Source organism: Arvicola amphibius, chromosome 5, assembly GCF_903992535.2.
Source record: "Arvicola amphibius chromosome 5, mArvAmp1.2, whole genome shotgun sequence".
Lineage (NCBI taxonomy): Eukaryota > Metazoa > Chordata > Mammalia > Rodentia > Cricetidae > Arvicola > Arvicola amphibius.
Window position 1 is genome coordinate 185,179 of NC_052051.1, and position 12,578 is coordinate 197,756.

General features: G+C 44.3%; 1 protein-coding gene across 2 annotated transcripts in view; it reads right to left on the reverse strand.

The window, feature by feature from the left end:
- Positions 1 to 4,631: 4,631 nt before the first annotated feature.
- Myt1 (myelin transcription factor 1) overlaps positions 4,632 to 12,578 on the reverse strand; it is a 42,229-nt gene continuing 34,282 nt past the window's right edge. For both annotated transcript variants that reach the window (XM_038330562.1, XM_038330561.1), the window contains 5 exons: positions 10,181 to 10,402; positions 8,461 to 8,552; positions 7,635 to 7,738; positions 5,128 to 5,271; positions 4,632 to 4,772 (listed from right to left, as the gene is read on the reverse strand). In XM_038330562.1, coding sequence (XP_038186490.1) covers positions 4,632 to 4,772; positions 5,128 to 5,271; positions 7,635 to 7,738; positions 8,461 to 8,552; positions 10,181 to 10,402 — 703 coding nt within the window. The remainder of the gene's footprint in view (positions 4,773 to 5,127; positions 5,272 to 7,634; positions 7,739 to 8,460; positions 8,553 to 10,180; positions 10,403 to 12,578) is intronic.

Here is a 12,578-nt window from a genome sequence, read left to right on the forward strand (position 1 = left end):
TCTGTGTAGGGAGCAGTCTCCTGCTGGTGTCCTTGAGCACAGCACCCAGTTGGAGAGTCAGAGAGTGCAGATGTTCAAATGTGCTTTTTCCAGTCCCTCTCAAAACTCATACTAACAGCTTTGTTTGTTTGCCCTAGAACTCATTCTACAGATCAAGTTGGCCTGAAATTCACCTGCCTCTGCCTCCCAAGTGCTTGAATTAAAGGCATATGCCATTATCACCCAGCTTAAATAACAATTTTAGGGCACAATTTTTCAGGGATGGGGATGTGGGAGAAGAGGCAATAATGTATTCAGAGGCCAGAAAACTTTTCAATGGGAGTCAAATGGCTCAAAATGCTGAATTCTAGCCATGGTATAGGAAGCTCAGAACCAACACAATCTAGCCTTTAAATCCCCCACTCCAAGAACTGGCAGCACTAGGCTCTTCCAGAGATGTGCAAGTGTTCAAAGAAAGATGATATTGGCAAATGTTTTTAGAAGTTGCAGACCCCCAGGCCCCAACCACAACTGCAGAAAGATTCCTCCCCCCTAGAGAAACTAAACATTTATTCTCTTGAAAGGGTAAGAGGATATTTACATGTTGGGAGGAAAGGCTTCACTATGGGAAGAAATCACCAAAATGAATTCTAGAGGACATCTGCTGTGACTTCAAGACATCTCCCTCCCAGCACCCAGCAGACTAGTGGACTGGTCAGTCCCTCTAAGCAAGAGACAGTGTCCTCCAAGTGTGCCACTACCAACTGTGGGGTTGTGCATCTTTTTAACACCCTGGAAATACCCATGGTCCCACATTCCTGAGGTTGGAAGAACTGTTTGCCCTGTAGAACCCTGTCCAGGTCCAGGCATGCTGAGTCCAGTGGGCTTAACCATCAAGATACCAGAATATTGCAGTGTCCAAAGCTGAGCACTTTAATCTAGAAGACACAAAGGATTGGGAGCCCCAAAGTGAGGCTCCCAGTTCCTCCCAAATCCTGGAACTAGAAGAACAGGGTGTGGAAAACTCCAAAAGATCTATAGGATCAAAACAATTCTCCAAACACTTGAACCTCTTTAAAAAGAAAGAGTTCTCTTCCCTAGGATTTCCCTTTCTAAGAACTCCCTGTATGACAAACCACTAGCCAGATCTCAAACATGGCCTCCATTAGAAGTCTTAACAACCACCCATCTTAGGGAAGTCAAAGGAAAATTTGATCATACTATCATGGCAGCCAACTGATCGGCCCTGGGCTGGAGCTGCTGCTAAAGATAGTTGTGCATCAGACAGACCATGACTCTATTTAGAGTCTGAGACTAGGTACTGTTCTTTCCTCAGTTGTTCACAAGTCTCCTACTTCTAAAGTCCTCTGTGACCCATGCACTCATACCCACTACAGCTGTGATAGTAACTCTGGAGTCTTCCACCCCCTACATTGTGTTCTTAGTTATATATAGTGCTTGAAAGATCCAAAAAGACCAAAAACAGATAGATGTGTCATAAGATCTTAACAAAACTCACTAAGGATGAACTCTTGTCCTTCACAAACTGCTTTTACACACCTTGGTGGTGATTTTTGGCATTCCAGCTCTTTGGAATTATTTGGAAGTTCTTTAAGTAAACCTTTTGTGTTTCCTGGGCCAGTTGTTTATGCTGTGTATGATTAAGAAGAGGTTCTAGGTTGGATAATGGGGTGGGCAGTTCCCCTGACATGCAGTTTTTCAATGGTGTGTGACAGGCTAAACAATCCTTCAAAATCAAAAGGAAGAAAATTGTGGGCAATGATAGAACAGGGATAATGACCCAAACACAAGGTTGTCATTCTCACATGAGGGCAGATGTGGGCCGTTCCTGCTATGGCATCTCATTCTTCCATGGTTCTAGTCTCAGCTACTTACCTCTGTGGGCAGCCATGTCGGAGTTCTGGCAACACTCTCTCATTTTTTACTCCATCAATGACCATTACTGTCCCCAGTTTTCAGAACCTAGGATGAGCTCAGTTTGCATCAGAGATGCTCTGCTTGTCCACACCCTGGCCCATGCCATAACACCTATGTCCACATGAAGGGTTGCAACTCCAGACCACTACTATCCATGGTATAGCCTTGGCAAAAGAAATCCCCAGGAATTCTTCCTCACAGTTATGCAGATTCTGCATGGTCCACTGATGTATGGCCCCAGCACCTAGGGCCTTACCTGACTGGAACAGAAGCTGGAAATAAATCCTAGAGTTTCTAAGAATTTGTCAGGGAAGATGGGTTCTGCCTATCTGTCATAAGACCTCTAGGCAACATTCCTAGAGAGGTCTGGTTGAATCTGACTTGCCTTAAATGGAAATCTGAACTTGGGAAAACTAGAAATCCACCTGTCACCGAAGTGCAACAGTGGAAAAATGACTCTGAAGGGCAAAAAAAGTCAAAACACATGAGCTAAAACAAATAAAAGGAACCCATTGCCTCACATACAGGAAGTCCAAGAGTAGACTGTGTTCAGGAATGGATAGATCTAATAGCTCTGAGGTCATCATAGAGCTCTCTTCCTCCACCTTCTAACTCAGTTCTTACCTCTGCCTCCCTCCAGAATGTCTAAGCTCTCATCCACTCATGGCTAAGAAAGACGGTGTGGAAGCACAGGGACACTGCACACCTCTAATCTAGCAACTCAGACAGGATGACTGTTTCTTCCTCAATATAATAGAAAACTTCTGGGGGGGGGGGGACCATGATTTGGACATGCCTGGCTTGTGGGAAAAGGTAAGATACAGTGAGTTAGACCTTGAAGAACCACACTTCGGGGAAGGCAGGTTCAGCAGAAGTGTTGGCTGATTCACATTAGTACCATAGAAAGACTTAAAAAGAGCCTTCTTACCATGACCACCCACAAAGCCCTCCCTGAAGCACAAGGAGCAGAGTAGCAGCCTCCTCACAGACCATAGCACCTATGCACAGTGAGACTTTTATTAGAAATCACCCTCCAAACACACCACGAAGTACTGTGGGTCCAACGTGTTTCCTGAGGAAGGAGGGTCACAGTATTGGGGTATCAAAGTCCTGGGCAGCTTGGCCAGTGAGTCCAGGCAGCTACCTAGAACTGATCATGGCCAGCACTCCCTCACAGCAACATGAATCATCCATAAGAACCTCCACAAATGCAACACAAGAAACACCAGAACACACACATCTGCACTACACGTAAATAATAATAAATACAGAATTCCATTTGCTGTTATTGGCCTGACAAAAGGAACTCAAAGGTAAAAAGAAAACCAGAACACCTTTCTCTCTGCTGGACCAATGGGGAGAAAAACCCAAATTATCAAAATTCCTCAGTTACAAAATACTTTTTTTTAAAAAATTCCATTATTAAAAGAATAAATAACAAAATATATATAAAATAACTCAGTTGCATCAAAATTATAACTAGGAGTTATATCAAGATTCTTTGTGGCCTATCTTATAGTCAAATAAATGTTTTTGTTTTGATTTAACTTATGTAACTCTTATGGTGCCCAAGTGTGTAGTCTAGTTGAAATAGTATAAAATTAATAAATAAAAATAATAAATACCAAACATTTAACATAAGAGGGTATGAATATAAATACTTATATCATGACAAAATTAAATAATTTACAGAATAAACTAGCTACTTTCAGTGTCTTCCAGGAAGTGCAATTTCTCTACTTTTAAATACTAATTTGGAATTGCAGTCACAATTGACTTGGACTCTATTTACACAGTAAGAACATTGTGTTTTTAAACACATTAAATTAAAAGTTACCCTTTTCACATCTTGAATGGATCTAAAAAGAAGTGAAATCTTGGTGGTCTCCCATTAGCAATTAACCTCTGATCATACTGTCCCCACTTTAGTCGCCTTGGATACAGAGAGCAAGCCTACACAGGAAAAGATAACAATGGTTGGTCTAGCACCTGGGTGGAAATACAGATAGAAGAGGCCTGGCCCAGTGGTCCTGGACTTAGAGCCCAGGCCAGGGGTTTAAAGACTGGAGCCAGGAGGAAGCTGGTCTACATGGTTTACAGGCATCTGCTTCCCAGGCAAGTGGCTGATTTTCAGGGCCTCCAAGTGAAAAATACCTTCAGCTGACTTTCTATGATGCCCATCAATTGTGTAGACTGCCATCTGGAAGGCCTGTCCCTAGATTCACCTCTGAAGCAGATCATTGTGCACCTTTAACACAAAGCTGAGTTAAATGAAAACACAAAACATACTTGCCACATGGGCCTCAGTGAGCATTTCCAGAAGCCTAGGCATGCCCTCCTGCTGAGACTAACACCCACCAAGTCCATGGTTGCCCTCCCCATCTCGACAGACAATGGAATACTGTGGCTGCAAACTCCAAAACTTCCCTGAGAACCTTGTCCATGAGCTTCCACTGGAGACTTTGAGCTGCTCTTCAGATTTCTTTCAAAAAGCAAAAATAAATCACTTTGTAATACTTCAGTGTCACCAGACATCCATGTAGAGAGGTCTTCATGCCTGGGCCTAATGAGGACATCATAGGAGACACTGATTTCCAGGCTCCCCTTTGGGTAAGCTGCCCAAGGCTTCACCCAGGCGGTGCCAGTTAGAAGTAGCTATAAGTCAGAAGTCCCACTGTGAGGAGCAGAGCGGAGACTCCTCTGCGCAGTGCAGCCTAAACCTGAATGCCCCTCACAGCTTGCTTGATCGTTTCCAGAAGGCCTTTGTTCTCCGGGTTCTGGTAGCAATCCTGATTGGAGTACATGTCAGTGAGGGTGTTCACATAGGCGTCAAAATTCTGTTCACATATTGGCTCCTAGAGAATAGAACCAGGTTAGCAGGCCTTACTAGAGTGGACCCCACATAGTAGAAACTAGTTGGAAAGCCTCAATCCCAGGTCTAATACACCCCTGCCAAAACCAAAAATCATAACAACAAGACTCACCATCATTGAAACCCCTTTATACCCCAATTCACGAGCTACTCAGGACCTACACCTACCCTACCAGAGCACTGAGAACACTACCAAGGGGATGGCACTATTCCCACAGGATCCTTCCCTCAGGACTCATAAACAGAGCAGTGAGGTATACCCACTTTTCCTACCCTTGAACTGTCCCTAGGGTAGCTGCCAGCTCATCTGTAATACCCACAGGTGATTTGCTGCCTACCATGTGTGGAAGGCGGATATTGGCAAGACTTTGGATGAGGGCCTGGCTCAGCCCGGACAATTCCAGAAATAGGGCCTCATTCTGCTCCTCAATGAGCTTGTTCTCCTCCTCAATGTTCTTCAAGTTCTTCTCCATGGAAGAGATCTGTTGCAGAGACATAGAAAATACTACCTTCCCTTGGCCCTGGATTGCTGTGAAACCACTGGCCATGCCTCACAATATTCTGGGAAAAGATAAAGCTCATTAGTGGGAAAGAGGCTTGGTCCTGCTCGCTGTGAGGTACCCCATCCAGGGAAAGAGATGGTAGAGCCCTGATCCCTAAAAGGAGAGAGAAAAGGTCCTCTGGAAGTAGTCTCTGTCCAACAGAGAAAGGAGCTGGTATGCCAAGTATGATCTAAGACTACATCTGGCTTTCTCTGCCTTGTCCCTCCTAGTGGTGGGGTGAAAAACACAGATTCCAAGGCACCCTGAACTCAATCTCTGCCCATTCCAGCTGTGCTCTTACTTTGTCAGGCTTTCTGTTTGTTTTTGTATGATAAGAATAATTGCATTCAACTTCTGGGTGTTAGGTTGCCCCTACCTCTGAGTCTTTTCCTCCCACAAAAGACCAGTGAGCTGACTGCCTAGGCTCCAGGCACATCTTCAGGCTTTATATAGACAAATTTCTCCATCATTCACACCCTGGCAGTGAACTTACATAGGATTATTTCTGGGTTTCCTAGTGTTAAAAGACAGCCCCAACTTTAACTGTATGTCTTCAAGGAATAAAAGACTGAACTCATGGGAAGACAGGGACAGTGAGCAAGGCTGAGGGCTCTACTCTGCCAGTGGGACTAAGGTTAGTTCCAGAGACTTACTCCTTTCCTTTTAGCCATTCCACTGAAATTGAAAGTTAAAAATTCCAAAGAAATGCCAGTAAAAAGAAGTAATCAGTCTTTCAAAGATAGGCTTTTTTTGTAGTTTAAAGGTGGTGTCATCTTTCTGTATTGTCCAGGCTGCTCTTAAATCTATGAGCTCAAACAGTCCTCCTGCTTCAACCTTCTATGTAGCTAAGTACCAACACACCAGGCTCTTTAAAAATGAGTTTTGAGGCAAGAGAGATGCTAAGTAGCTAAAGAGTGCTACTACTCTTTCAGAGGACCTGAGTTTGGATCCTGGCACCTATATAATGTGACTCAATACTGTCTGTAACTAGTTCCAGGGATATCTGTTATCTCTGACCTCCCTAGGCATTTACACACACACACTCACACACACATACACATGCACACACACAAATAAATAAATAAATAAATAAATAAATAAATAAATAAATAAATAAAAATTTAAAGAGCTGGAGAGATGACTCGGAAGTTAAGAGTATGTATTGCTCTTGGAGAGGATCCAGATTCAGTTCCCAGCACCCATATCAAGCAGTTCATAATCTCTTATAACTTCAGCTCCTGGGGATTCAAAGCTCTCATCTGGGCAAGGCACAAATGTGCACAAACCCGTATACAGACATATCAAATGTATGCAACTAAAAACAAAAATTAAATCTTTAACAAAATAAGTCTAAAAACAGGGGTTTTGGCAAATAGAGAATAAGATGTGCTATCACAGGATGAAGGCTCTGGGGACTCTGAGAGATGACCTACACTATACCGTATCTCATCCAAAGACATAGGTAGAAAACAGTGATGGTCCCAGAGAAAAGACTCTTTCCCTGCCGTTGTCACGTCCAGTGATCCTGGGGGAGAGCACATCATTATGTATAGGACATATAGTACAAGCTCTTCCTGACTCCATGATTGGTGCTATATATACACAAGCTCTCAAAATGGCATTAGCCCATGGAGAAACTAGATCAAGACATGTGGAATGGAATATATCATGACTGCTGCCTCCAGAAAAGGGCCTGCTGTTTTCCTGTTTGTCTTTCTGCCCTTGATGTGTTCTGTGTACATTTCCTGTCCTTTCTCTCTCCACACATTAGGGGACACTCACATAACACCAGCTCTGCCCTAGACCCACTGAGCAGCCAGCAGTACCCTGTTACCAAGCAACAGCCATGCTCACCAGCACTCAACACTAAAAGCTTTCCTCCAAGAACAAGGAAGTGGAAAGGTTCTAATCGAACCAAAATTCTATTGAGGAAAGCAAGGAGCTCTTTAGGTGGGGATAGGCAAGCCCTGCCACTGGTGTGTGGCTCTGCGGGTCCAGGCAAGAACAGAACAGAGGATCTGCTAGTGCTAATGAGACTGGAAACATGAACTGGACAACCAGTACTAGCAAAGTCAGAACATTAACAGATTGCTCTTGCCAGTGGAATGATCCAAGACAATGACTAACACTAGCCACCTAGAAGTAAGACTCCCAAGCAATGCAATGAGTGGGCAGCTAACCAGTGCACTATGTGCTGTGAGCTTGGCTTCCATCAGTTCATCACCAGTGATATTGATGGAAACAGCAACCTACAGGCTGGTTCTGGATGACAGGGAAGAGTCAAGTAGAGGTGTTCCACCTACCTGGGACTGCAGCTGTACCATGGCAGCCTCCATCTCCGAATTGGACTCATTCAGGTCTCGTATCTCCTGATTTAGCTGCTTGATCTCCTCATCATTCTCCAGCACTGTCAAAAAATAAATGAAAGAAAGAGAGAAAGGGGGGGAGGGAGGGAGGGAGGGAGGGAGGGAGAGAGAGAGAGAAAGAAAGAAAGAAAGAAAGAAAGAAAGAAAGAAAGAAAGAAAGAAAGAAAGGGAAAGAAAGGAAGAAAGAAAGAAAAAAAGAAAGAAAGGAAGGAAGGAAGGAAGGAAGGAAGGAAGGAAGGAAGGAAGGAAGGAGAAAACCAGATGCAGCTCTGTTCAACTGCTGCTTTGGAGACAAGGGGGTGTCTTTATGCAGAAGTTAGCTCTTGGGCATAGATACTGGGAAATCTTGGAAACTGAGAACAGTATTATTTTCCTCAAGACTTAACCTTTGCAGAATGCAATGGTCTCTTATGAGACATTAAGTGGCATGACCAAAGGTAGATGTATTCAAAGAGAATCCCCTTGCCTAAATTGGAGGAGCCACGCTGTCCACAAACTCATGGGCATGGCTTTTGGTGCCCTCCTATCAGATTCTGATCCATACAGTCACAAAACCCAAGATCAGAGTGAACATGACCATCAAGTGAAACCAGAAGTCCTGGGCCCAGGCATTGAGAACTTCAGGGCTAAGTTAATAGGCCAGTTGGCTCAGGGAAAGAACTATCTCTACCATGGATCATTCTCAGGGGAGCTCAGCATCCCATACCCTTTCCACAGTACAGAGAGAATTATAAGAAGGGACATCCCAGAAAGGCATCCTCACCATCACTTGTCTTGAACTTTGGGCTGAGAATCTCATCACCTGAGAGTTTTCCTTTCTTTCCAGCAAAGGTTGCTCTGGGACAGCCAGACAAACTAGAAACAGAAGTTACACATCACTGACCAGTTCAGGGACATAGTGCATAAGCAGGTCCAGGATCCTACATTAGGGCCACACCAAGCATATTCTACCTCTCCTAGATGACACTGGATGCCTCCCTATGGTGGCACTGCTTTACCTCAGCTGCCTTCCCTGCCTGGTGAGCAAGGCTGCACTCCAGGAAAGGGGCCCAGGAAGGTGCCCCCTCAGATCTCTTCCTGTTTGGCACAGTCATGGCTCTCCATAGGTTGTAAAGGAACCAGGGCATTGCTGCCTCCAGGTGTTATTCCTCTCTGGACAAGGGTTGAGGCCTGCATGCCCCTACTTGCTGTCACTCTGTAGCACTGAACTCTGAGAGGGGTCTTCAGAGTCAGCACCCCCCTGAGAGATCTTTCAGGATATGGTTGTACCAGCATTCACAGATGATTCCTTGAATATAGCTATTCAAACAGAAAAACATATAAAAGCATGTGGATTATCACACATTACTTCATGTTTTTGCAATGATTTCATCCACATCATAAATCAAAATGGAGCACAGAGTTCGGCTGGGCCCACATGGCCCAGGCTCTTGCAGCCTCTTCTTTGGCCTTCTTGTCATTTTCCTTATGGTCTATATGCTGTGGCCATCCTAGCTGCCTAAATGAGACCCCCTTTTTTATGTGCTCCCAAGTAGGTGCCTCACTCTCAGAGGCAATTGGCTAGATACTTGTTCACAAAGTTATGCCTCCTTTCCTTTGTCACCTCACCAAGGAGGTGTTCCAGGCTCCCTCCAGTTCCAGGTGTCTGAGGGCTTGTTCTACATACATCTCAGGGAGAGTAATTTTCTGTTTTTTTTCTTCAGAGTACTTTTTTGCCCGCTACTCTGCTGTTTCCCCCTGAACCCTGATTACCATTCACCCTACCCAAAACACACTCAAAAATGCAAAGGGTTGGTGTTCTTTTGTTTTCTTCTCTGTCTCTACTCCTTGATGTTAGGTGGACTCTCTGTAAATGTTTTTGTTGAATGGATGCATTAACTGACTCTGTAGGTGGAATAAGAAATAATGGAGAGAAGGAAGAAAAAAGAAGAAAGGGAGAGAAAAAAGAAGGGAGTAGGTACTGGTTTTCACTCCAGACAACGGTTACTGGGTAAGGCTAGTAACTTCTTAGAACAGAGTAGAAGGGGGTCTGGTGAAGCAAAGCCAACTCAGCCATGATAGGTATTGTGGACAGAATGCGCACTGTCTGGGCAAGAAGAGGGTTAGCTACCAGGTCCCTTGCAAAGCAAGCCTTCCCTCCCACCCCAATAAAACAGGTCCCAATGTAAGGGCCAGGACACAAGGTATAGGAGATGAGAAGTCAAATATGAGCAGAGATAGGAGTCTATTCATTATGGTCTCCGTGTGTAACATAGCACTGCTCATAGGGACAATAAACATTAATGCACAGAGGAATACTTATTAGAACAAACACATTCTGAAAGCAAAACAAACACCATCTGGTACCAACAGCTTCCATGACTTCTCTCATTCAGCTACTTGGGTCTTACTTTCCCTTGCAGAACTGCTGGTCCCACTGAGTACTGGATTGCTTCCCCTACCCAGGGGTTATGTCCCTGATTGCTGACATGTGGGTCAGGTACCTTCGGTGGGTGAGGAAACTGCCATTTGCATGGCCAGAGCCGTCACAGCCTGGGGTTGGGCAAGTAGGGCCCTCATTCTTCAGCGACTTCCAGGAGAAAGATGAACCATTGAGAGTACCCTCTTTCTGCCTCCGAGCAGCCAGCGGGCAGCCAGAAGCACTCCTGTGAGAGGCATATTTGCCACTGATATGGCCGAGCCCCACACAGCCTGGAACTGGGCACCTAGACACAGAAAGACTGAGGTGATCACAGGGGACCTGGCTTTGCAGGGTTCTCAAATCCTTCAACCCAGTGCCCAGAACAAGATTTTCAATCTAAAAACTTTCAGTCCTCTTCAACAAATGAAACACTGTTAAGTCATCATTCGTCACATGTTCACTATATGCTAAGCACCTGGAAAATACTTATGGCCCAAGGATACTGTTGCCCTTCCTTACAGAGTTCTCTTTGGATACAAAGAAGTCAGGGCAGGACATCTTCAGGAAGACAGAGGACCAGAAGCAGTCTCCTGCTGCCAGATAGTCTCCTACTGTATCCTGTTCCTGGAGCATAGGGTACAATGCCCAGTCAGAGAGTAGCAAGGCAACGGCAGCAAAGTGGTACCCTACCTCATCTCCAGGAAGCCCTTGGAGATAGTTTCCTATCCATCTTTTCCAGGGCCCTCTCTCTTGCCTCTCCTTCCCTTCTTGCTCCTCCAGCCCACGTAGACCTCAGACAACATAGAATGTACACAAGTACAAGTTGATCTCAGCCTGCAGCCTAAAATAAGGACACACCAAGAGTACACACACACACACACACACACACACACACACACACACGGGCTCTAGATAGCTCACATTCAATTGTCTAGCTCCTCAAATCTGGATGCAAAGACAGCCAATCTTAGGGTTGGGATAGAACCCCTACTGAGTCCTCAATATTACAAACTGGAATACCCAGCTGAAATAGGTTCTTCAGCCATTTCAGACAGGTGACATTTCCTAACCACTTGAAAAACTACTAACCCCCTTGCAAGGAGGAGTCATTACTGTTCACTGGAATCTCATGCGTAAGCAGTATTCAGGAATGATTCCTTTCTCTTAACCATGGTGTCAAATCTTCAAAAATAATTGACTTTGACGTCACATTGGGACATGAATAGAGCATGAGCTAACAGGCTTCCATGATCTTCGGATAAGCTTATCTTTCCCAGAACGCACGGTGGGGCACAGAAGTCATGTGTGCTGTGACATGAGACATGGATCCAAGATAGCACAGAACAGAGGAATAACTGTCAGACGCTGGGTTGGTGGGGCAACATGGACCTCCAGGAGTGGTAAATAGAGTGAGGGAAGCACCAACACCTGACCTCCACACTAGACTTCTGTTGGCTTCTATGACTTCAAAGTGTTGATATGACTTAGTCTCAACCAGTGCTTATATGACCCATTAAGAATGGGAATTCTACCACAACCCTTGCAAAACTACAACTCATACCTGCTAACAAAATCCCATCCTTCTGTAGGACTTATTATATTCATTAAAGTTTCTGCTTTAGTGTGCACTTGTTTAAAGATGATGGTCAGTTATACATATTTTATTGAGTGAGAGGAGGCTCTATACAATGTAAATACTTGCAGGAACCCCATTCTTGTCATAATGACGTTAGGAAATCCATTCTGTAAGTGCTGCATGATATCTAGTCTACATAATATCAAGATCACAGTCTCTTCCTAGTTGCAGAATTTTTGTTTTTAAAACGCAAACTTGACAGTACTTTAGAAAGAGGAAAACTATTTCCCCAGCTAATTTGAAAAATACCGATTTTAACCTTAATCATTTTCAAATTCACCAACTGTATCACATCCCACAGGGTCCTTGCTGATATGCTTGATAAAGGTATCCATATAATCCCAAGCAAATTCCTGGATTCTCAAGAAGAAAAATAATTTTTTCACACCAAGATTTAACCAGCATGTGTTTTGCATTGTTGATTTAACACCCAAATATAAAGTTTATTAGACTAAATAAAACAGTTGGTGATGGCAACCCCTTCTGAATGATGTAATACTGTGTAAGCTTCTCTTCTGTGTCCAACTAGATTTTGACCACAGCTTGAACAAGCTCTGAGAAGAAAAGTGATTCCAGTCAAGTTGTTTCTGCTGAGTGAGTGTCTGGCTGTTGTTGGCTCAGCAAACAACATAGTCAGGGAAGGACTGCTTCTTGAAAACCCACTGGGTCTAGCCTCAATAGGCACCTAAATCCTGATCAACCTCCCCAAACCAGAGCCATCATTTCCACTGTTTACCTCCTGGGAGAACCCTCTGTTCGCTTTACTAATGGTCAGTTCTGAAACTCCCATATCCTGGGTAAATTGGTTAGGGACTCACCCCTGTTTGAGCCTGTGACATTGCAT